The 21,529-nt window shown below is 39.0% G+C and overlaps 2 protein-coding genes across 9 annotated transcripts in view; both read right to left on the reverse strand.

Annotated features, from left to right (window-relative positions):
• ABCA8 (ATP binding cassette subfamily A member 8) overlaps positions 1-2,223 on the reverse strand; it is a 62,309-nt gene extending 60,086 nt beyond the window's left edge. For 3 of the 5 annotated variants that reach the window (XR_013991955.1, XM_081028903.1, XM_081028902.1), the window contains exon 1: positions 1,608-2,223. The gene's annotated coding sequence lies outside the window, so the exon portion shown is untranslated. The remainder of the gene's footprint in view (positions 1-1,607) is intronic. The other 2 variants (XM_081028906.1, XM_081028904.1) reach the window with 2 other exon arrangements.
• A 10,082-nt stretch (positions 2,224-12,305) lies between these two features.
• LOC308488791 (ATP-binding cassette sub-family A member 9-like) overlaps positions 12,306-21,529 on the reverse strand; it is a 59,030-nt gene continuing 49,806 nt past the window's right edge. For all 4 annotated transcript variants that reach the window (XM_081028897.1, XM_081028894.1, XM_081028896.1 and 1 more), the window contains 6 exons: positions 21,363-21,457; positions 20,317-20,436; positions 19,980-20,120; positions 18,793-18,872; positions 15,978-16,033; positions 12,306-15,844 (listed from right to left, as the gene is read on the reverse strand). In XM_081028897.1, coding sequence (XP_080885023.1) covers positions 15,743-15,844; positions 15,978-16,033; positions 18,793-18,872; positions 19,980-20,120; positions 20,317-20,436; positions 21,363-21,457 — 594 coding nt within the window. In that variant the 3' untranslated portion in view covers positions 12,306-15,742. The remainder of the gene's footprint in view (positions 15,845-15,977; positions 16,034-18,792; positions 18,873-19,979; positions 20,121-20,316; positions 20,437-21,362; positions 21,458-21,529) is intronic.

The raw sequence follows: 21,529 nt of genomic DNA on the forward strand, positions 1-21,529 counted from the left end.
TCTTTCCATGTCCCTAATCAACATATTACACAATATGATTTGCTGAGCCTTTCCTGAAAACTGTGGGACTTGAGTGCTCTCAAAGGTCTTTGCTACAGGAGGAAACACTGTATCTAAGCTGAGATACAGAAAGTAAAGAGATTCTGGAATGAGCACCCATTTTTTTGGAAGCATGCCAGGGATGTGACTTGGAAGAATGGGTCAGGACTTTTGGGCACAGAGCAGCAGCTCACTCTGAATTTGGCTCTCAAGTCCCGAATCTGGAACAGGCAGCATTTTCCCTCTATGGCTGTGCCATGTTGGCCAGGGATAGAGAAACTACATGGCTGTCGCGAACTCCTCCATCAGGATGAGTGGGTATGGCCCCACCTGAAGCTCTCATTCCATTCATGGAACAAGATGACACTCTGGGCTGTGCTATTTCCCAGACACCTTACTTTCTCAAGTAAGCTCATGTAAGGTGTCCAGAAGCCATCCAACAGAAAGCATTTAGCCAAGACAGCCTCACAGAGCATTGCCCAAGGAAGAACCTACACCTGGCTGCCTCAGGAGGCTGAGAGGAAGTCTAGGTAGAAGCAGACTGAGGGAAGATGTTAGAAAGCCCATGGAGTGACAACTCGAGACAGGAAGACAGTTACATGGGAAAAAGCATTAGGTCAGGTTGTCCTGTGAAGGAGGGCTGAGGGTCCATAGATTGTCCCTGGTGCACAGACGTCGGAGTAGTCACTTGTAAGGGGACTTTGCAGGGCTGTCCAGGAGGGTACACTGCCCACGAGTGTGATCTCCTCACTATGGAATCAGCCACAGCCCAATGTGGCATGAAAATGTCAGTCTTAGATTTTCCATTGTAAATTAGCAACCCCTTAGATTTTCCATTGTAAATTAGCATTGACTACTTTGTTTGTTCTGTAATTCATCAAAAAACTAACCACATGAATTCCTCTTTATATACGTCATAGATAGATTTATACATTCAAATTGTAATGACTCTAATTTTTCTCCTGTCACTGGGTTGTTAAATTCAAAACAAAATGCTTACACTATAGGAATGTGAAAGTTCTGTTTACTGCAAGTAATGCATATTTGAAATAATATTCTGATAAGGAAAAGGTACATATTTCACATTCTGATTTAATACATGGTGGGCACAGAATAAAAAAATCCTGGAAAGCATCTTACATTTCTAAAATTCTTAGAGCCTGAGATACAGGAACAATAAAAATATTTCTATAAATGCTTTTGGTAAACAGTCTCAAGATCAGAAAAACAGTGTATCTAGAAAGTTATTGTGCAATAAATGTAAAGAACTTCAAAACAATCCAAGTTTACAAATCAATTCTCAATATTCTTAGTTCTTCACAATCTATCAGCTAATTCCCACACTCAATTTCTTGCTTATAACCATATAACACTCGCATAATTTCGATGCTTTCATTTTTTATACTATTAAATACCAGATATCCAAAACCATTAAAACAGTCCATTAATTTTCAAAACAATCTCTCCACAAATGGTTGGCATTCGATTCCTGAAGACTTATTTATAATTTTGTAACAGGAAAAAAAGAAAAAAACCCAAAACAAAACAGAGAAATACAATGAACTTACTTTTGAGAAATTTGAAGCAAGTAATCTAGAAACACATTTTATCCACTGTTCTCCTTATTCAAAAGAAGAATCATATTTTTCCTGGTCTCTACTGCATCTCTAGAATTTGCTTTAACCGTTTGACTTCTGTGAAAACTTCCTGTGGAGACTGCTTTCAAAAAGAGGTGATGATGTCAGTTTTGTTGACCCTGCCAAATACCACATTCACGTGATTACCTTGGACTGTTTCTCTTTTGACAAGCAGCCATTTCCTGCTGAGCAGTGGCATTTATACTTGGTTGCCTGGCCATATCGTATTATAGAGAACAGTCTTATAGAGGAAATCTATTATTTGTAAGCTTTTCTTTATTATGTCCAAGATGATTGTGGCTAATACCAAATTTTAAGCACTGTCTTGAAACCATGAGAGAGGAAAGAGTTGCATCAGAGAAAAGCTTCTCTCTACACAGAGCTCTAGACTGCCTGATTAATATCATCACCTGATTGATATCATCACTTGGGTAATCGGGATTTTCATTCCTTTGTGTCTTATTTTCATTCAGTTCAGAATATGTTCTAATCTCCCTAGAGACCTACTTTTTGACTTTTGAATTATTTAGAAATATGGTGTTTCATTTCCAAGTGTCTGGAGATTTTCCTGTTATCTTTGGTTATTGATTTCTAGTTTAATTCTATTACGGTCTGAAGATTTATTTTGTATGTCAAATTTCTTAGGACTTGTATTATAACCCAGTATATCATCTAGCTTGGTGAATATTCCACATGCACTTGAAAAGAGATGTATTCTGCTATTGAGTGAGGGGGTTATTACATAAATATCTGTTAGATCTAGTTGGTTGATGGTGTTGCTCTGTTTTTATCTATTTTTGTTGGTTTTCTCTCCACTAGTTCTGTTGATTATTGAGAAAGGAGTCTTGAAGACGTTAACAAAAATCAGAGACTTTTCTTTTTCCTTTCAGAGCTAACAGATTTTGCCTCATATAATTGGAACTGTGATGTTGATGTAGAATTTCTGATGTGTGTGTGTGTGCGCCAGGATTGTGGTCTCGTGAAACTGAAGGATGGAGGCACAGACTGAAGAGACCAGAGGTTGCAGAAGAGGACAGTTATTAAAGCAAAGAGTTACAGCTCCCTCTCCAAGTGGGAGGGAGTACCTGAAGCTGGGATGCCCACCAGCTAAAGCAAAAGACTTCTGTTTTTATACTTTTTCTTGTATATCTAAGGAGAAAAGCTGATGTCTACTGGTAGAGTTATATCAAATTCTCAGCTTTGAGGAGGCTTTTGTGAAGGCTTTTTGAAATAAATCAGCTGTCCTGTGCTAATGTTTCCTAGGACTACGGCCTTGAAGATATGACTGTCCTTGTCCATTCTCCCAGGGAATTCCTCACTGCCTGAAGTCACGCTAACTAACCTGCCTCAGTGTTAGGTACATACACATTTAAGATTGTGATGTCTTCTTGTGAATTGGCCTTTTTATCACTATGTAATGTCCAATCCATCCCTGGTGATTTTCTGTGCTCTGAAATCTACTTTGTCTGGGGTTAATGTAGCCATTTCCACTTTCTTTTGACCAGTTGACCAGATGACTTCTCTATCATTTCAATATTCTTTGCTATAATAAAAATTTCAGTGAGCACATTAATCAGCACATTTGCTTCAATTCTTTGTTTTCTGATTCATAAATACTTCATAGATGAATGAGCCACTCAGTTCTGAGCACTGTGCCCTTTTGCAAACATTCACAGATCCGGGAACTTCAAACAGAAGTTTGTTGGATGCTTCTGACTTGGGATAAGATGTAGCCGATTGTGTCCGATCAATGTTTCTACCACAACAACTACAAAGAAGCCAGGTAAATTTCTTAACAGAAGACATGCAAGCCCATAGCAGTGGAGCCACATCATCTTAGTACAGAAAGAAATTAGTACACTTAGATTTCAAGTAAAACTATCTACCCAAAATGAAGACAAAACAGACACTTTCCAGAAAAAGGAAAATAGCACACAGAATTTGGTACACGGCAAAGAAACTGTTAAGAATACATGTCAACCCTGTAGCCAGCGTAAACAAACAAACAAACAAACAAATAAATCCAGTATGCCAATAGCAGAGATAAAGTATACTAAAGTGTATACTAAAAATATGAAATAGTACACCTAACAACCATTTCAATAATTACACTAAATACAAAGAATGAAAACAATCTAACTGTAAGAGAGATTTCCAGACTTAATTTCAAAAGTGTGACATAAATGCATGCTGTCAGCATAAAAAAAATTAAATTTAAAGACCCAAAGATAAAAACTGAAACTGTGGGAAAAGACATACCATAGAAACACTAGTCACAGGAAAGCTGGAGTGGCTATAGTAATATGATTTTAAAAATTGACTTCAAGACAAGAATTATTGCCCAAGATAAAGAGGAATAGTTCCTAATAATATAGGGGTACTTTATTAAAAAACATGAAAACCTAAATGGATACAGATCTAAAAGCAGAGCTTGAAAATTCACGAATGAAAAACAGAACGGAAAAGGCCAACTCATGGGTCTACAGTTATGGTTGGAGATTTCAACAGTTGCTTGATAAAATCAAGCTACAGGGTTGACATGTATTCTTAACAGTTTCTTTGCCGTGTACCAAATTCTGTGTGCTATTTTATCAAGCTCAGTGCTTGATAAAATCACTAGATATAAAGTCAGCAGGTGCATAGATTTGAACAACACAATCAAGCTATTTGAACAAATTGTCCCCTATTGAACACCCTAGGCAAATATATACATATGTGTGTGTGTATATATATATATATATGTGTGTGTGTGTGTGTGTGTATGTATACATATATATACACACACATATAATATAAATATATACATATATATACACATGCACATATATATAAGTATTTTTTTTTACATTGCACATTTAATACTCACCACAACAGACCTATGTTAAATCACAAAACAAATTTCAATAAATTTAAATATATTATAAAAGTGTACTTTGACCAAAAGGAATTAAACTGAAATTAATATTAGCGATCTATCTGGCAAATTCACAAATAATTGGAAATTAAACAACATACTTCTAATAATCCTTATTTCAGAGAATATATTAAAGGAAAAATAAAATATTTTGAATTGACAAAAATAAAATGTAACATATCAAATTTTCATGAGAAGCAACTAAAACAGTACTTAGAGGACAATTTACGGTTTTATTGCTAGTATAAGAAAAAAAGTCTAAAATTAATGATCTGAGCACCCACCTTATGAAACTAGAAAAATAAGAGCAAATTAAACCAAAAAAGTAAATAGAGGAAAGAAAAATAGGTGGAAATAAAGATAAAGGCTATTTAGAATTTTAAAATATAGGAAAAATAATAGAGAAATTTAATGAAATTAGAAGCTGATTCACTGGAAAGTCTGCTACCATTGATAACTTCTTGCTACACTAATCATGAGAAGAAAAAAAAAGACAGAAGACACAAATTGCTGATATCAGGAATAAAAGAAGATGGGCAAAACATATACCAGGTAATTAGAAATAAGAAATTGGATGTAGCAATGCTGATTCAGGATAAATATAATTCAAAGAAAAAACATTAAACATGATAAAAAATTTATGACAACTAGGATATCTACTCACCAAAAACCCAGCTACCAATTTTATAAAGCAAAAATTACAAAGCGACACAAGGAGACAAATAAGAGCATAAAAGTAAAATACTTTAACACACCAACTTCAGTATAAGATAGAGGAACTGGACAAAACATAGTGAGGCTACAGAAGATCTGAACAACATAGTTAAAAAGGTACTATTTACAGAGATAGACACATAAAATTATGGTGTTTCATATAGATAGTTCTATGGATCTATTTTAAAAATTATCAACAAGGTACTGTGTATAGCTAGGTGTGTGTGTGTGTGTGTTGCTTGTATGCAAGTATGCTCGCAACTTTTCTGAATGTATGTCAGTATATCATGTCAATATAAATAACCTGATACCCTGATAATAGAGAACATACCTTCTCTAGTGCACATGAACCAGTCAAAAATATTGGTCCTATATTGGGTCACAAAAATGATCAAGTTCTGTATGAAATTGGAAATATTATAAACAATGTTTCTCAGAAAACAATGCTATAAAACTAGGAATTAGGAGCAAAATTTTAGAAGGCATTCCACCTCAAAGTTGAATAACCTTGAGTGGAAAGGGAAATAAAAGTTGAAGATTATACAAAATATAATAAAATATTGCCTATCAGAATCAGTGGCATATATTTACATAAGTGACTAAAGGGAACTTCACAGCCTTAAATACTGTTGGTTCACAAACTTGGGAGCTTCCCAGGTGAACTCTAAACTTGGTCTCCATTCATGGAAGGCAAGGAGAGACAGAAGAGGCAGACCACTCCAGACTGGTAGGTGGTGGTTTTAAGAAGCAAAGGGACTTACAAGGCTTGTCATAGGCGCCACAAGGAGATCTCCACATTTGCCACCAGGATCTTGAAGTTCATATTACCATCCGGATGGTCTCAACAACACATTGCTCTCTCAAGGCTGTGTCTTTGAAAATGGCTCCCACTTTTCAAAGTGGCTCCACCTGGTAACAGCAGGTGGAACCTACATTCCAAGGACAGAGGAGGGGAGGGGAGCCTCCGTTTGCCAGGAGCAGCAAGATGGAAGACACACATAGGGCAAGGCTTGTGGGAAGTGGCACTGAAGTTTCCATGCCCTCCCAGAACCACTACTCTCCCCAAATGTCCACGTATTCACCCACTTGGAAGCTCTCTTAACTCATCCTTTTGGGTTTTTATGGAGGTTTCATTACCTAGTCATGATTGATTAAATCATTGGCCATAGGAAACCGATCCAACCTCCAGCCGTCACCTCCTGGAGGTGAGAGGGTGGGACTGAAAGTTCCAATCCTTCAATCTTATGGTTGGTTCTCTTGACAATCAGCCCCCATCTTCAGGTCCAAAACTTTCCTCATTAACATAACAAAAGTCACCTTCTCAGCTTTCATTATTTAGGAGGTTTCAAGGGTTTAAGAGCTCTGTGCCAGGAACAAGGATGAAGACTAAATATATACCAGGTGTGCCAAAAAAATGTACACAAGTGGACACTTTGATCAATGTTGCTCAAGCAGCAGTTCACATAATCAGATGTGTCTGGACGCTGATGGTAACCACCATGAACACCTCTTGTAATTGCAGAAGTCAAATGTGATTTGTATTCATCTTTTGTTATCAGTACATATTGAGAATTACAATTTTAATATTTTTTCCTTTCTTAAAATGTATATACTTTTTTTGGCACCCTCTGTATATTTCTTACTATAAATCACAATATCACGAACAGAAACACAAAGCGTCTTTCAAAGGAGGGCTTTTGGTGCATAGTAGAATATCACACCTTTCCATAGCTTCCATCGACAAATCCCATATAAATACACAATTTTCTGGGCCTCCTCTAAAAACTTGAAAAGTAAGTGTTCACAAAAGGTCTTAATTGCAAAAGGAAATAGAGTTATCAGTCTGAATTACCCCCAAAAAAGTTATTTTAGAAGGAACATTAGTTTTCTGGAAAGTATACCAAGGGCATGGCTTGCAAAAATGGATCAGGACTCTAAGGTGTAAAATTGGCAGCTCCATCCTGGCCTATGTCAGTTAGTGCTTAAGCCCTGGCATTTGAGAGAAGTGACCTCCTCTCTTGACCTCCCACCACAATGGCCAACATCCATCCAAACAGTTGTCCTAGAATACTGTATGGAGGTAAGGAGTGGGTTTACCCTGTCTGAAGGCTTCATTTTATTCATGAAGCAGGATGATGCTCAGAGCTCTGCTAGTATTTCCTAGAGACAAAGCTCAGGTAGGATAAGCAGTGGTCATTCCAAGGGGAGGGATATAAGCCAAGACAGCCTCAGAGAGCATTGCTAGAGGTAGAACCTCATGGCTACTTAATAAGCCTGAGAGGAAATCTAGGTAGAAGCGGAATGAGTAAAGAGGTTAGAAAGCCTATGGAGTGCTAATTGGAGGGAGGAAGGCAGTTTCCAGGACAAAAAGCATTCGGTTGGGGTGTGTTAGATCCCCATGGATTGCTCCTAGTCATGTGGACACTTTTAAAGGGATCCTGTAGGAGGGAGAGCTGGCCAAGAGGGTCACCTTCTACCTATAAAAAGAATCACAGCCCAATAAATCATGGAGAACTGACTCCAACTCCCTCAGATTTTCCATCATGAATCAGTCTTGCAGTATAAATGAGTTCATTAAGCTGTCCCTCATGCTTACTTTCTTTTTTCATTCCCTGATTTGTGAATGTTCTATGGCTCATATCCAAATAAAAAGTAACAACACATAGACTTGTCATTATAAATTTCATAGTATGTTTCTAACTGTAAGGGTTCTCATTTTTCTCCTGTCACGTTGATGTTAACGCCAGAAGAAAACTCTTACTGTTCACCATGAGCAAAAGACTTCACTACAAACTATTCTGAACAGCAGAGGATGTGGACTTGATATAATATCCATGTAATGGAAAACATATATTACTCAATCTGATTGAACGCATTCTATACAAAGAGTAAAAGCAAAGCATCTTACATTTACAAGAAAACATCATACATTTAAAAAATACAAGTCTGAGAGTGAGGCAGAGACAATAAAATATTTTTTACATGTTATTAGTAAAAAAGTATCAAAATTAGAAAAAGGGTATCCAAAATGCCTGCAAATTGTTATGCAATAAAATCATATATATATTCATTTATGCATATCTATCTATACACTTGCAACTCAAGCTTGCAAATGCATTTGCAAGATATACTTAATTTCCATACGATAAACCCATTAGCAAATTTCCAGCTTATTCACACACTCATTTTTTTGTGTGTCTCAACACGATAAAATACAGTGGTACCTTGGTTTTGTAACGTAATCCGTTCCAGAAGACCATTCGAATTCCGAAACGTTTGAAAACCAAGGCTCGGTTTCCCCATAGAAAGTAATGCAAAATGGATTAATCCGTTCCAGACTTTTAAAATCAACCCCTAAAACAGCAATTTAGCATGAATTTTACTATTTAATGATACCATAGATCCATAAAATGATACACAATGAAAGCAATAAACACCATATATTGTACTGTAAAAGCAATAATAAACAAAATGTAAAAACAGTACTGTAGATGATAAAAATGAAAATGTAATTTTTTTTCTTACCTGCAATGATGATAGTCATGGTTTGGATGGGGGGGGGGGGCCCTTCAATAATCACAACAGGTGACTGTTGTTCAGGTGTTCCGTGGTCCTCTTCCAGAATCACTGTAGGCGACTCCTCTCCTACTATTCCTCCCCTTGATTTTTTTACACCACTGACACCTGGTTTAAACTCACTGGATCTTTTCCTCACTAAAAATTTTAAAATTGACATTTGCTTTCTCAGATGTTTTAAAATTTGTCTAAAGTGAGACATAGCATTCTCATGGAAAGTGTTCGTGGCATGACTTATGGCAGCTTTATCAGGGTGATATTTTTCAACAAAAATTGCACTTCGACCCCTTTTGCGCACGTGTCTTTGATCAGTGCAGTAGAAGCACTTTCTCTTCCCTCCTCCTCCGCAGACAGTTCCTCAGTTGCCGCCTGTTGCTGCTCCATCAGGTGTTGAAGCTCTTCTGTGGTGAGTTCAGCCTGGTGGTCCTCCCTAACTCCTCCACATCATCACGACTCGCTTCCAAGCCCATGGACTTTTCCAGAGACACAATATCCTCAAGGAGAGGAGCATCCAATTCAACATCCTCAAATACACGTTCAGCGACAGCGTCTGGCCACAGTTTCTTCCATGCTGACTTCATTGTTCTGTGAGACACATCCCCCCCATTCTTTGTCTATGAGATGTAAGCAATGTAGGATATTGAAATGATTCTTCCAGAACTCTCTGAGGGTTAGCCTTGTGTCTGAGGTCACCTCAAAGCACCTTTGGAACAGTGCTTTGGTGTAAAGCTTCTTAAAATTAGATACGACCTGCTGGCCCATGGGCTGGATGAGAGGAGTCGTGTTGGGGAGCAAAAACTTTACGTTGATAAAACTGAACTCTTCCATCAACTCGTCCTCCACGCCTGGGGGGTGAGCTGGAGCATTCTCCATAACAAGCAGGCACTTCATTGGAAGATTTTTGTCTTGGAGGTATATTTTTACACTTAGCCCGAACACTTCATGAACCCACTCAATAAAAAATGGCCTGGTTACCCAAGCTTTGCTGTTTGCCCTCCACATCACATGCAATTTGCTTTTTATGACACTGTTTTTCTTAAATATACCAGGGTTCTCAGAATGGTAGACTAGCAAAGGCTTCAACTTAAAATTCCCACTCGCATTCCCACAAAATAAAAGGGTTAGCCTGTCTTTCCTGGGCTTGTGTCCTGGCAGTGATTTCTCTTCCTTTGTTATGTAGGTCCTCTTTGGCATTTTTGTCTAAAAGAGGCCTGTCTCGTCACAGTTGAAAACTTGTTGGGGAAGGAAACCCTCTGTCTCTACATAATCTTGAAATTCCAAAACAAATTGGTCGGTTTCTTCTTTGTTGGCCCCGGCAGCTTCACCATGTCTCACCACATTGTGTATGCCACTTCTCCTCTTCAACTTTTCAAACCACCCTCTACTTGCCTTGAAAATATCACTCTCAGCACTTGTTCCAGGGCTGTTTTTGATAAGGTCAGCATGCAAACGTAAAGCTTTTTCGCAAATTATGTTCTCAGAAATGCTGTCATTGTCCAACTGTTTTCCATTTATCCATGTGAAAACCAATTTTTCCACTTCTTCTGTGGAATTGTCTGTGTTCTTCGTCTTGTAAGTGTTTTAACACCTCTGGCTCCTTTAATGGCTTCTTTATTTTTTAAGATGGTACAAATTGTAGATTTGGCAATACCAAACTGCGTAGCCAGATCACATACATGGACACCACTTTCATGTTTGGAAATAATTTCCTTCTTCACCTCTATTGTTGTTCTGTTACTGATTCTCTAGGCTTTGCAGCTTTTATCCATTCCTCACAGCAAGGGGTGATTGGCAGAGGGCTCCTGAGATCACATGAACACAGTCACAAAAAGAAATGGGTTGCAAGAGTGCTCCTGAGATGAGATGAGCATAGATTGACTGCACACAGTCACCAAATAAGCCCAAATACCACCTCCATGTTGCACAGGTGCTCAGGACTCAACAGCCGAGAGCCAGGCCTCAGGATCTTGCACTCAGCAGAAGCTGCGTGACATGTTCGACTTCCCGGGCGTGTTTGAAAACCGAAGCATTTACTTCCGGGTTTACGGCGCTTGTAAACCGAAATGTTCCGTAACGGAGATGTTCGAAAACCGAGGTACCACTATAGTTGCAAAAACTTTTTTAAGTTAGTTATTAACCCAGCCTTTTTTCCCCCTGGGGGATATAAATCAGCAGCGATTCCTAAACATTAAGTTAATTATTATAAAAATAATTACTCCAGAGATGTTTGGCATTTCTATATGAGAATCTTATTTGTAATCGCAGGACACGAACAAGACGGAAAAAAAAAAAGGATGAACTTACTTTTGGAAAGTAATCTAGAAGCTTAGTTTATCCGTAGGTTTCATTATTTCCAGGAAAACAGTTCCCAGTTCTTCCTGGTCTCTACAACATGCATAGATGTAGATGTAAGCAAAACCAACTTAATCTCTGTGTCCTGGGTTTCATTTCATTTTCATGCCGTGACCACTGACCAACTTCACAGTCCTTAGCAAGCATATCAAAGCTTTCTAATTGATGGTTATCTGTGTTCCTTAAAATATAGCCATAAATGTTTCTGTCAGCAACAGCCAGGATGGTATCACAACCGAGATAATTATCAAATTGGTCATAGTATTGATTATAAGCAATCATCTATCCCAAGACACCAGCCGGTATGGTGCCTGCTACTACTACTTTTTTTGTCCCTTTGTCTTGTCAATCATTATTACCCAAATTATACTATTAAAAAAAGTACTGTAACAGCAATCTGGTAGCAGAGAATAATTTGTGCAAAACTGCTGGGCCCTTTGTCTGCTCTGGTCCAATTTACCCCTAAGTAAGTTATCCTACAATAAATTCTGTCATATTCTATGGAGTTGCCTGCTTCGTCTTTCCATCTGAAGATACTTTCTCATTATGGTGGCCATTACGCCTTTGCCCCACCTTTGGACATGTCTGCATTATGGTTGAACTGTTTCCCAGCTTTGAAATTCTCATTATGATTGCTTTCTAGAGAGAGCTTGTGATTACAATTCTCTTGGCCGGAGAACACTGAATTTACCTGACCACTCTCAGCCAAATTGCTTTTTTTTTTTTGACCTTCAGCCAATTACTACAGCAGAGAACTGCCAGCTATACTCGGTTGGCTCTCTATGCCATATTTAAAGAGGTATCTTACAGAGGGAATCTACCATTTATAAACGTTCTCTTCTGTGCCTCAGAAGAAAGTTGTTGGTTTCAAAATATGAAACACTACCTTTAAACAGTAAGAAAGTAAAGAGCTTAGTCAGAGAAAAGCCTTTTTTGTCTACTCAGGAGTTCTGGACTTTTCCATGTTAATTCAACAAATCTAATCAGGATTTGAACATTTTAAAAAGCAAATTCTGGATTCTTTTCTGTTTCCCATATCACATCTTCCTTCCCTATTTTTTTTTTTAATCTCAAGAAATAGTACCACTTTCCACTTGCACAAGATAAAATATAGGAAATCTCCATGACTTGCCTTTCCTCCCTGCCCCAACACCCCCTCACACACAGCTTTGCCTCAAGATGATACAATTCCCAAGCAGTTAGTTTCAAGACACATAATTCTAAGGCAATGGGGGAGATTTGGACAATGTCAGAGACACTTTTGGTTGTCACACCACGCAGGTTCAGCTTGCTACTGGCATCTAGTGGTTGGAGGGCAGTAATGCCCCTGACAATTCTACAACACACAGAACAGCCTCTCTCCTCCCACCCCAACAAGGAAAGTATCCAGTGCAAAATGTCAATAGCACCACTGTCAAGAAATTCACATCTAGTTTAAGAATAAACCCAGTACAATTAAACTTATTTATTCATAATCACTATAATTTTTCATTCATCTTGTCCTTAGAATAAATTATGCTTACCTTCTATTAGGTTGGTACAAAAGTAACTGCAGTCTTTGCAATTATTTTTAACCTTTAAACCACAATTACTTTTGCACCAACTTAATACTTCAAATACTGCAAGCATTCACTGAATCAACACTTTATTCACTGAATATACACTTTGTATATCTAAATTAGATCATCCTTTCCTAGTATTTTTACAATATGAGGAAAGGTAGACTCATCCAAAAGCATCTTGGGTTAGATTGTGCCCAAAGAGGGATTGTGAAGAGAATACTTGCAAAATATTTCCAAAATTTACAATGAGAGTGCCATTTCAAAATAGCAATTTTAATCTGAGATTTTAATTTTCTTGCTTTGAAAGTGCTGTGAATATAACTCAATAAATATCAAAACAAGGAAAGCATTTATATTAGCAATGGCAAGAGGAAGTTAGGATTGTTTGGCTACATGCTTCAAAGACAGTGTGGTGGAGACAAATTGAGATTGAAGGAAATATCAACTTGTTCCAAGTCAGCACAGATAAATAAATAGGAAGACAGTGGTAAGGGGTCACTCTTGCAGAATCCCGATCCAGGCCAGGGTTGGGGCCAGGCAGCTTGGGATAGTTCAAAGGTCTTTGGCAGTTACATCAGTGTCCTATTCGAGAAATATTAATACTTACTTCAGGTGTTTGTCCCACCCCTTTCTTTGCATGATCTACTATATTAGTCAGTGTAGTGTTAACTACCTCTTTTAACAACCGCACGATCTCAGTAGTCTCAGTAGCTCAACACCACAAAGTGGTTTGTAGTGGTGCAGTTTCTGGTTTTGTTTTAGAGCATGCGCGGTGTGTGTGTTTTGTGTCTCAGTCCTATGCAGACCAGGTGGCTCTTCTAGGCAGTGCATCTCCAAGTGGTGACGCAGGGACTGAAGTTACTTGCCATCTCAGAGTCCCTTATTTCCCAACTCATAAATGAGAAAAAGAAATCACACTAAAGATCTAACAGGAGATTGACATAATGGCCCAAGAGTTGCATACATCATTTTCTATATTCTATAGTCCAGAGCTAGTCATACCATCCCAGGTAACTGTAAGGTAGGCTGGAAAATGAAATCTTCCAGTCTGTTCACAAGGAGAAAATGGGATGGGTAAGCATTGGCAGGTCTCTCCCTACACAACATACAAAAATTAAGTGGGGCCATTATTGCCTCAGATTCTTTGTAAAGATGTTGTACCAGTTAGAGAGGAGAAACTGCCCCAGCAGATTTCCAGATGATTCAACAAGAGGACAACTGCATGTCATCTCCAAGTGCTTTCAGAACAATATAGTCAACGGTAATTAAGAAATTTAAAAAAGAGGGGGAAAGGGGTACAAGAGGTTCAAATTTCTAGTTATAAAATAAGTAAGTCATGGGGATGTAATGTAGAGAATAGGGAATGTAGTCAATAATTTTGTAATAACGTTGTACTGTGTCAGATGGTTACTAGACTTTTATCATGGTGATTACTTCTTTAGATATATGAATGTTGAATAACTATGATTCACACCTGAAACTAACATAATATTGTATGTTAGTCATATTTTAATTAAAAACACAATTATATTGTGATAGCTTTGAGGCAGTGTTTATGACACCAATTACATATAAAACCTAACAAAACAGTAAGTTTTGGTGATTTACCTAAGTACCTGAGTTATACCAAAACACATAAACTTTGGAACACTTTTCAAAATTGGATATAAGGCATTTATATTAAAAAATTCACAACTTGGTCATTTGAACTTACTATAATAATTGGCTATATTTAGGCTACTTACCACAATAATTAGCTATGTTTTGGCTGTAAAAACAGTTTTTAGCTTCAAATCCTTGTATCATTCTAGTTGATACCATAGCAATTAGAAGTTGATTATACTGTGTTCTTTAATTTCTCTTCCCAAAAGAAAACAAAAACTTCAAGTTGAAGAAATGTTCTTTATACCTTTATTGCAACCTTAATCAGTATTTGATAACTTCTTGATGATAGTTTAAAGTAGGTGGAATCAGACAGACTCCTGGGGTTGAATTCTAGGTCCAGGTGACCTGTAACTTTGGGAAAGTCAACTTCTCTAAATATCTTTATTCATATGACTGTCTTTGACATTTATTGCTGCACAACAAATTATCATAAACTTAGTGTCTCGTGCAACAATAAAAGTAGCAACAACAACAATAAAAAGTCATCTAAAGATGAGTATACAAGTAGATCGTGTTGATTTTAAGGTGACTATAGAGTCACCAGTTGGATAAACAATGACATATAAAGACATGAGAAATGAAGATTTATGAAATTTTAGCTTTGCAGAAGGGTAGACACTCACATCATAAGAAAACATATGAAATCAGAAATATGTTTCAGACTTGTATATAAGATATAATATATATATTTTCAACTTGATCATTCAAATTCTTACTGCAAGTATTTATTTTAACAGGTTCTGAATTTCCTTTATAGTCACAACAGGTGAAACACGGACTCTACAATCTAAAATCTGAAAAATGACAGAAAAGGAAAATCAGTGAATTAAGAAGAAGTAAGACCAAAAAAAAAGTGAATTCCAAAAAGCAAATACTGTGCTGCTGTGTAATCGACTCCCTTTCCCCTAAAATCAGCATTGTCTTTATACTTTAATCAAAAAGACAAGAAAACATCCACTGTTTTGAAGTGCAGAGGAAGAAAAAGAAGCAATCTCTATACTGTTCTCAGAAACATGACCAACTCCATAGAAAATGTATTCTTTTAGCTTACTGCTGTATGAAGCATGGGACTTGGTTGCTGGTCACAGGCTGTCCGATCTGGCTTCCTCACTGCTCTCACTGACACTACTCCTTAGTCCCACTAGAAGTAATATTATTGAGAACAATATGACATGAGTTTCAAAAGCACCTTGTACATATCTGAGATAAGGTATATTAATGATATCAAATCGTATTTTAAAAAGAATGACAAGCTTAAAGAGCAACGTAGACTAGGTGGGGCTTCAAGGCTCTTCGTGTGGGAGCAGTTTCCACTTCACTGAGAGATCAACCTGGTCTTCATCAAAATCTTCCAGCTCCTGCTCCTTGGAGAGATCTAGAAAAACCTGAAATGAAGGAAAATAATTAAGAGAAAGGGCGGCTGTCACACTGCTTCCTGGAGCTCCAAGTGTGTGCAGAGAGCATGCATGTTATTCATTGATATTCCATGGATGATAGAAAATCACTAAAACCACCCACCTGCTCCAAGGTGGACTGTGAGAGGCTGTATTCCTCCAGGTCGAAGCTCTGTTTAACTGCACAAGGATGAATGTGTATTAGGAATTCATATATTTTTTTATTCAGAGAGTTTGACCAAGTCATGTATCAAAAGTACATACAACTGGATCTTAAACATAAAATGTAAGGTAATAGGCACTCTTGCACTAAATATGAGAATGCAAATTCACGACCTAGTCCCATAACGGATAGAAATACTCTCTTGCTGGCTTAGAATTTGGGCAGAGGCACAAGACTAGAAAAAACATAAGGGGTTGCAGAGCACCCGTGTGGGATAAGGTCAGGGACGGTTCCCTCAGTGCTGGAACATGGTCGTGCACCACTCTGCCTCCATCCTCACGCTTCTCCCCCCTGCTCTCCATTCCAGAGGCTGATTGAAGAGGCTCCCTCTGTGGGCTCCACCAGTGGCAGCCCAGGGGGAGGGACAGAAGAGAGGGGAGGTCAAAACCTTTATTCCTTCACACCCTCCCTGACACCAACTGTATCCCTTGATTGAAAGTCATTGCTTCTCTCAAGGTGGCAAATTCTACATGACTCTACCCCCCGTTCCCGTCACCACTTCCTCTCTCTTAGTCCCTTTGGACCTAAGAACGATAACACTTCTGCTGGTTTAGCATCGAGTGCTTACACTGTTCCTTGAGCCTTTGTGCCTTATAGTCCCTTTATAAACAAAACTTCCTCGAATTATCCTATTTTGAGTTTACCATGTGTTACCAATCTGGATTATGACTGAGAATCCAAATCTGCAGGTACCTAAGAGAGAGAAATCATAAGTGGAAAGGTAAGACTGGGAAGCAAAGTTATCAGATTGCTGTGATGGGATTGGCCCACAAATTGGGGACACAAGGATGGGTCCTTTTGACTCATGTCTGGAACTGCGTATAGAAAAAAAAGTGTGCATGGCTGACAGTCCTGCACTTTCAAAGTTTGGAAAAGCAAAGAATATGCATGTTTCTCATGGACTGCCAAGTGGGAGGTATCCCTAGAGGACCTCTTCGAAGGATAAAGAGATTCCAAGAAGGGGTCAGGGACAGCAAGGTGTTCACTGGAGACCAAGAGGAGGAGGCATCACCCACCCCAGCAAACTGTGGTCAGAGGCTACAGACGGGAGAAGAGAGGGAGTCTTCAAGGAACCCTCAGAAGCACCCGATGAGAGAAAAGACCAGTGATTGTTCATCTCTTCACAGGAGGCCCTAATGTCATAGCACAGCTCTAATGATCAAATCAAGCTTACCTCCCCTCCCCTTACATTCCATCCTGGAGAGGCTTAAAACATCATTTTATGAGTAGAGGAGGGAATTGGGTAAGAAGAGAGAGAAAACTAACTATCCCACCTTCCTAGCTTCAAGTCTTCACATCTGAAACAAGGAGGGGGCACATGATGCCCTAGGTTTGCTGGGTTTGCTGGAGTTTGCGTTATCTAAAAGTGGTCTGGTGGTATGGAAGAATGAGTCTATGGAGCTACAAGGAATTGTCACGAGGCATGCATTTTTCTCGGCCTACCTCATAATTTCAATAAATATCTTTCAGCTGAGAGTGCAGCTATGTCTAACTTAACATTTGGACAACAACAACAAAAATGCTAGCTTACGTTTCAATATTTTGTACTTTGTGTAATCTTCACAGAATGGGGTAGGAAACTGATAAAAAGTTGCCCCCCCCCCCCCCCCGCCCAGTAAGAACGTCAGTTTCAGCAAATTAAGCACATCGGAAGGAATTCAAGGAAGGAGGGAGCGTTTTTGAAAGCAGAAACATTAGGAAGCTCTTAAGAAAAGGCTCCATTGTATTGTAGGGAGGCAGCCTTTCTGGAACAGCTCCCTCCCTGCTTCTAAATTAGTTATAAAGCCTTTCCTGTTGATCAGAGCCCGCGTGGGAATCCTTCCCATGGGAATGATGCAAAGTTGATCAAAAGGCTAAAATGGTCAGTGTGGAAAATAGACCCATAGACCATAGAGTGAATGTAACGAGCAGAATCAGAAAGTAAAAAGGAAACCTGTCTGGGGAAATCTTAAGTCTTAACCTTGTCTCAAGGGGAAGAATCTCTTTAAAAACTAGGATGCCTGGGGCTTCTAATGACAGATGAGAGGCAAAAAATGTACAGACCAAGAAGAGGGGAAAGGCATTCAGTTTTTTATCAGATTTCATACAGTGGTGTGAGAGGCAAAATCTTAGTCCATCAGAGATTGGTACAGTGTGCAAAAATCAAAATCTTAGCTCAGAATCTAACAACCTAGAAAAGAGTTATGGCTTAGCCCAGCTCTACAGAGAGGAACCTCTTATCGTCTAATGCTGTCATCTAACCCCTCAGTGTCTAATGTTATCAAAGAGTACAGAGACCAAACCCAATGTGCATCTTTCTGTTTGTATGAATTGGTGAACCTTTAGCCTCAAATGCCATTGGCCTCTTCCCTCGAATGAGAGCCTCATTCGATTAGGACAGGGTCTCTCAACTTTGGCACTGATGACATTGGGGCCAATCATTCCTTGTTGTGGGAGGAGGCTGACCTATGCCTTGTAGGATATTTAACATCATCTTTGGCACTGACCTATTATATTAGATACCAGTTGCACCCCCACCCCCCAACTCCACCCCCAGTCGTGGCAACCAAAAATATCCCAGATATTCCCAAACTGCCCCTAGTTGAGAACAACTGGATTAAAAGTCTTAATAACTTATTTATGGTATAATACCACAATTTTATGTTCATTATATTGGTTGTATGCCAGATCTGAATTTAGCTGTTTCCGAGCCTTATCTCTAAACAGTTGCTCTTACCTATCTCCAATTTGAAGAATGCCTGTGATAAAGGCTGCACATCCTCCACAGGCAACTTATAGACCATCAGAGAGGAATACCTGCAGGGAAAAGACTGAGACTGAACCCCACGTTTCCAGAACACACCCACCAACAGGTACACGCCTAAAAAGGAGCAACAGTGTCGTCGGTAATTCGTTTACATGTACACGTCTGTATAGAGTTGGAGACAGCCACCGTGTGAATGCTCTTCAATCCACAAGAAGTCAATTTACTAAGAGCAGAAACATTAGTAAGACATAAGAGGAGGCTCCATTTCATTCGAGGGAGGAATGGGAGACAAAGAGGAAGAAACCTGCAGCGCCTATGTATCAAGAAGAGAAGACGTAGGATTTCTTATCCTTCTTTCCCACTGAGACGAAAACAGCATTTAACTCAAAGGAACCAGGTCGACCTGGCTTATTTCACATTATCTAACGTACCTGAGCCTCAAGTGCTGGTATTGAAAATAATAAAAATGCTAAGAGACACCATCTACTGAGCTTTGACTAATGCCTGGTACTGGGTGTGGGCTTTACACTGGTGATCTTGCTTAATTCTTTCGCTGTGCTAATTGATTTCAAGTTTGTTTTTTCAAAATGTGTCAGAAATCCACAAAAAAATTAAAAATTGGTATTTTGACTTTTTTTTGCATTTAATAATAATTTGAGCTGCTTTGTATATAAATATTATTTTTACATATAAAAATTTCCTATTGCTATTCATTCTTGAAAAACACAAAAATATAGAGAAATGTACATCTGCTTTCCTAAACTTCCTTTCTGGAAGTTTCCATCCGTAGCCAGTGAACAGAAATATTCATTCTGATATATCCAACTGTTGCGGCAAAATGGTTTAATGGGGGTAGTTTTACCTGTAGAAAGGACCACTGAGATGAACTAGGTACGTGCACACATATCACCTGGCATATCATAGAGGCCCCCCGGGAACACTAATTCTCTTACAGGAATCAGCTTCCAAATAAGCACTTTGTTCTCTTATTTCCCTCCTGGGGTGTCCCTTGGATTGGGGCCTTTCTCTAGCAGTTAAAGAACTCATAATCACCATAAAGTTGTTTAAAAATGAGAAGATAAAGCTTTTATTTCTCATCACCATAATAGGAAAACAAAACAAAGGCCAAAATAAAACAGAACACCACGTGTGTTTACCTGTCCTGCCGGGCAGCCTGGGGGAAAAGCCTCAGAATTTCGGTGTGGAGGGGCTCCACTTGGGCCAGGGTCTTCACCTTCATCTCCAACAGGTAATCCTTGCCAAATTTGCTCTTCAGGTGCTGGATGGAACCGATACATCTGGATGGAGGAGAAGGATGAGGTCAAGCAAGAAAAGGGTTGAAAGCTCCCACTAGTGATTTTTGGCCTCTGGAGGCCAGGGCAGGGCCAGGTAGAGCCTGAGCAGCCAGCCTCTCCTGCTTCTCCTGGGGATAACCGTGTACAGGGAAATGTCCCTTGTTCAGGGCATACTAGGGGTCCAAGTGTGGGCACCCACCTCAGCCTTCCAGACACCATGATGGCCACGCGGTCACACACGGCCTCAGCCTCTGCCATGTAATGGGTGGTCAGAAGGGCACCCCTCTCCGTGTTTCTAAAGGTGGCCTGGATCGCCTGCCTAAAGATAGGTGAAGGGAACGTTAACTAGCAGGAATGCTCAAGATAATACGAAAAAAATGGAAGGAAGTTTCCACTGGCACATATGAAACAATTAGTGAATTCAGAGTAGACAAAGAAAGGATTTTGGAGGGACAATAGGCATGGAAATAACCAAACTGTGGGGGGTTAGGGTGCATAATTCAGAGCCTAGCTTGGGCTGAATTTAGAGAACAATACTATTCAGAAAAACGCTGAATTTCAAGAACATTTATGAGAAGGCAGTAAGAAGAAAGATAGAAAATGAGAACTTATTTAGGTACCCTGTTTCCCCGAAGACCTAGCCATACAATCAGCTCTAATGCTCTAATGCGTCTTTTGGAGCAAAAATTAATATAAGATCTGGTATTATATTATATTATATTATATAAGTATATCATAGTAAAATAAGACTGGGTCTTATTTTAATTTTTACTCCAAGAGATACATTAGAGCTTATTGTCCGGCTAGGTCTTATTTTCGGCGAAACACAGTATGAGAATAATGACATATATTCTAAAGTACACAATGACAAATTTCAGAATATTTCTAAAATAATTCAAGAATATATTTTGGAGTTGAAATTTTTTTCTTCCGTAAGAATTATGTATCAGGTGATGTTGCCGGGAAATGTAAAACTTAACATAGATTTATATGATTGAGTACAAAAATGGGCCATGCATACCCAGAAGATCTAAGACGACAATGAAGTTCTTAGGGTATCAGATTACTGGAATCTCTCTCTCTCCTCAATAAAAATTGGCTTCGATATGCTATCGAATTTTTCCCCCCTTAATATTGCTTTTCCTGATAATGCAGCTGTCTTTCACTTTATAAGTAAAACTGTTTAGAAAGTCCGTTGTGACAGGATGAATAAATTCATTTGGGTTGCTCATGGTATCTCCTCACCACATCTGCTGCTGCCCCTCGGGGTCCATCCCGGTGGACGGCTCGTCCAGCAGCACCACCGACGGGTTTCCCAGGATGCTCAGTGCGAAGCACAGCTGGAACGAGAGGAGCAGCGCGTCTGGCCCCACCTGTGGGCTGCGCAGAGGAACCCCGAGCCCCGCCCCTAC

This window comes from Rhinolophus hipposideros, assembly GCF_964194185.1.
Source record: "Rhinolophus hipposideros genome assembly, chromosome: 20".
Classification (NCBI taxonomy): Eukaryota; Metazoa; Chordata; class Mammalia; order Chiroptera; family Rhinolophidae; genus Rhinolophus; species Rhinolophus hipposideros.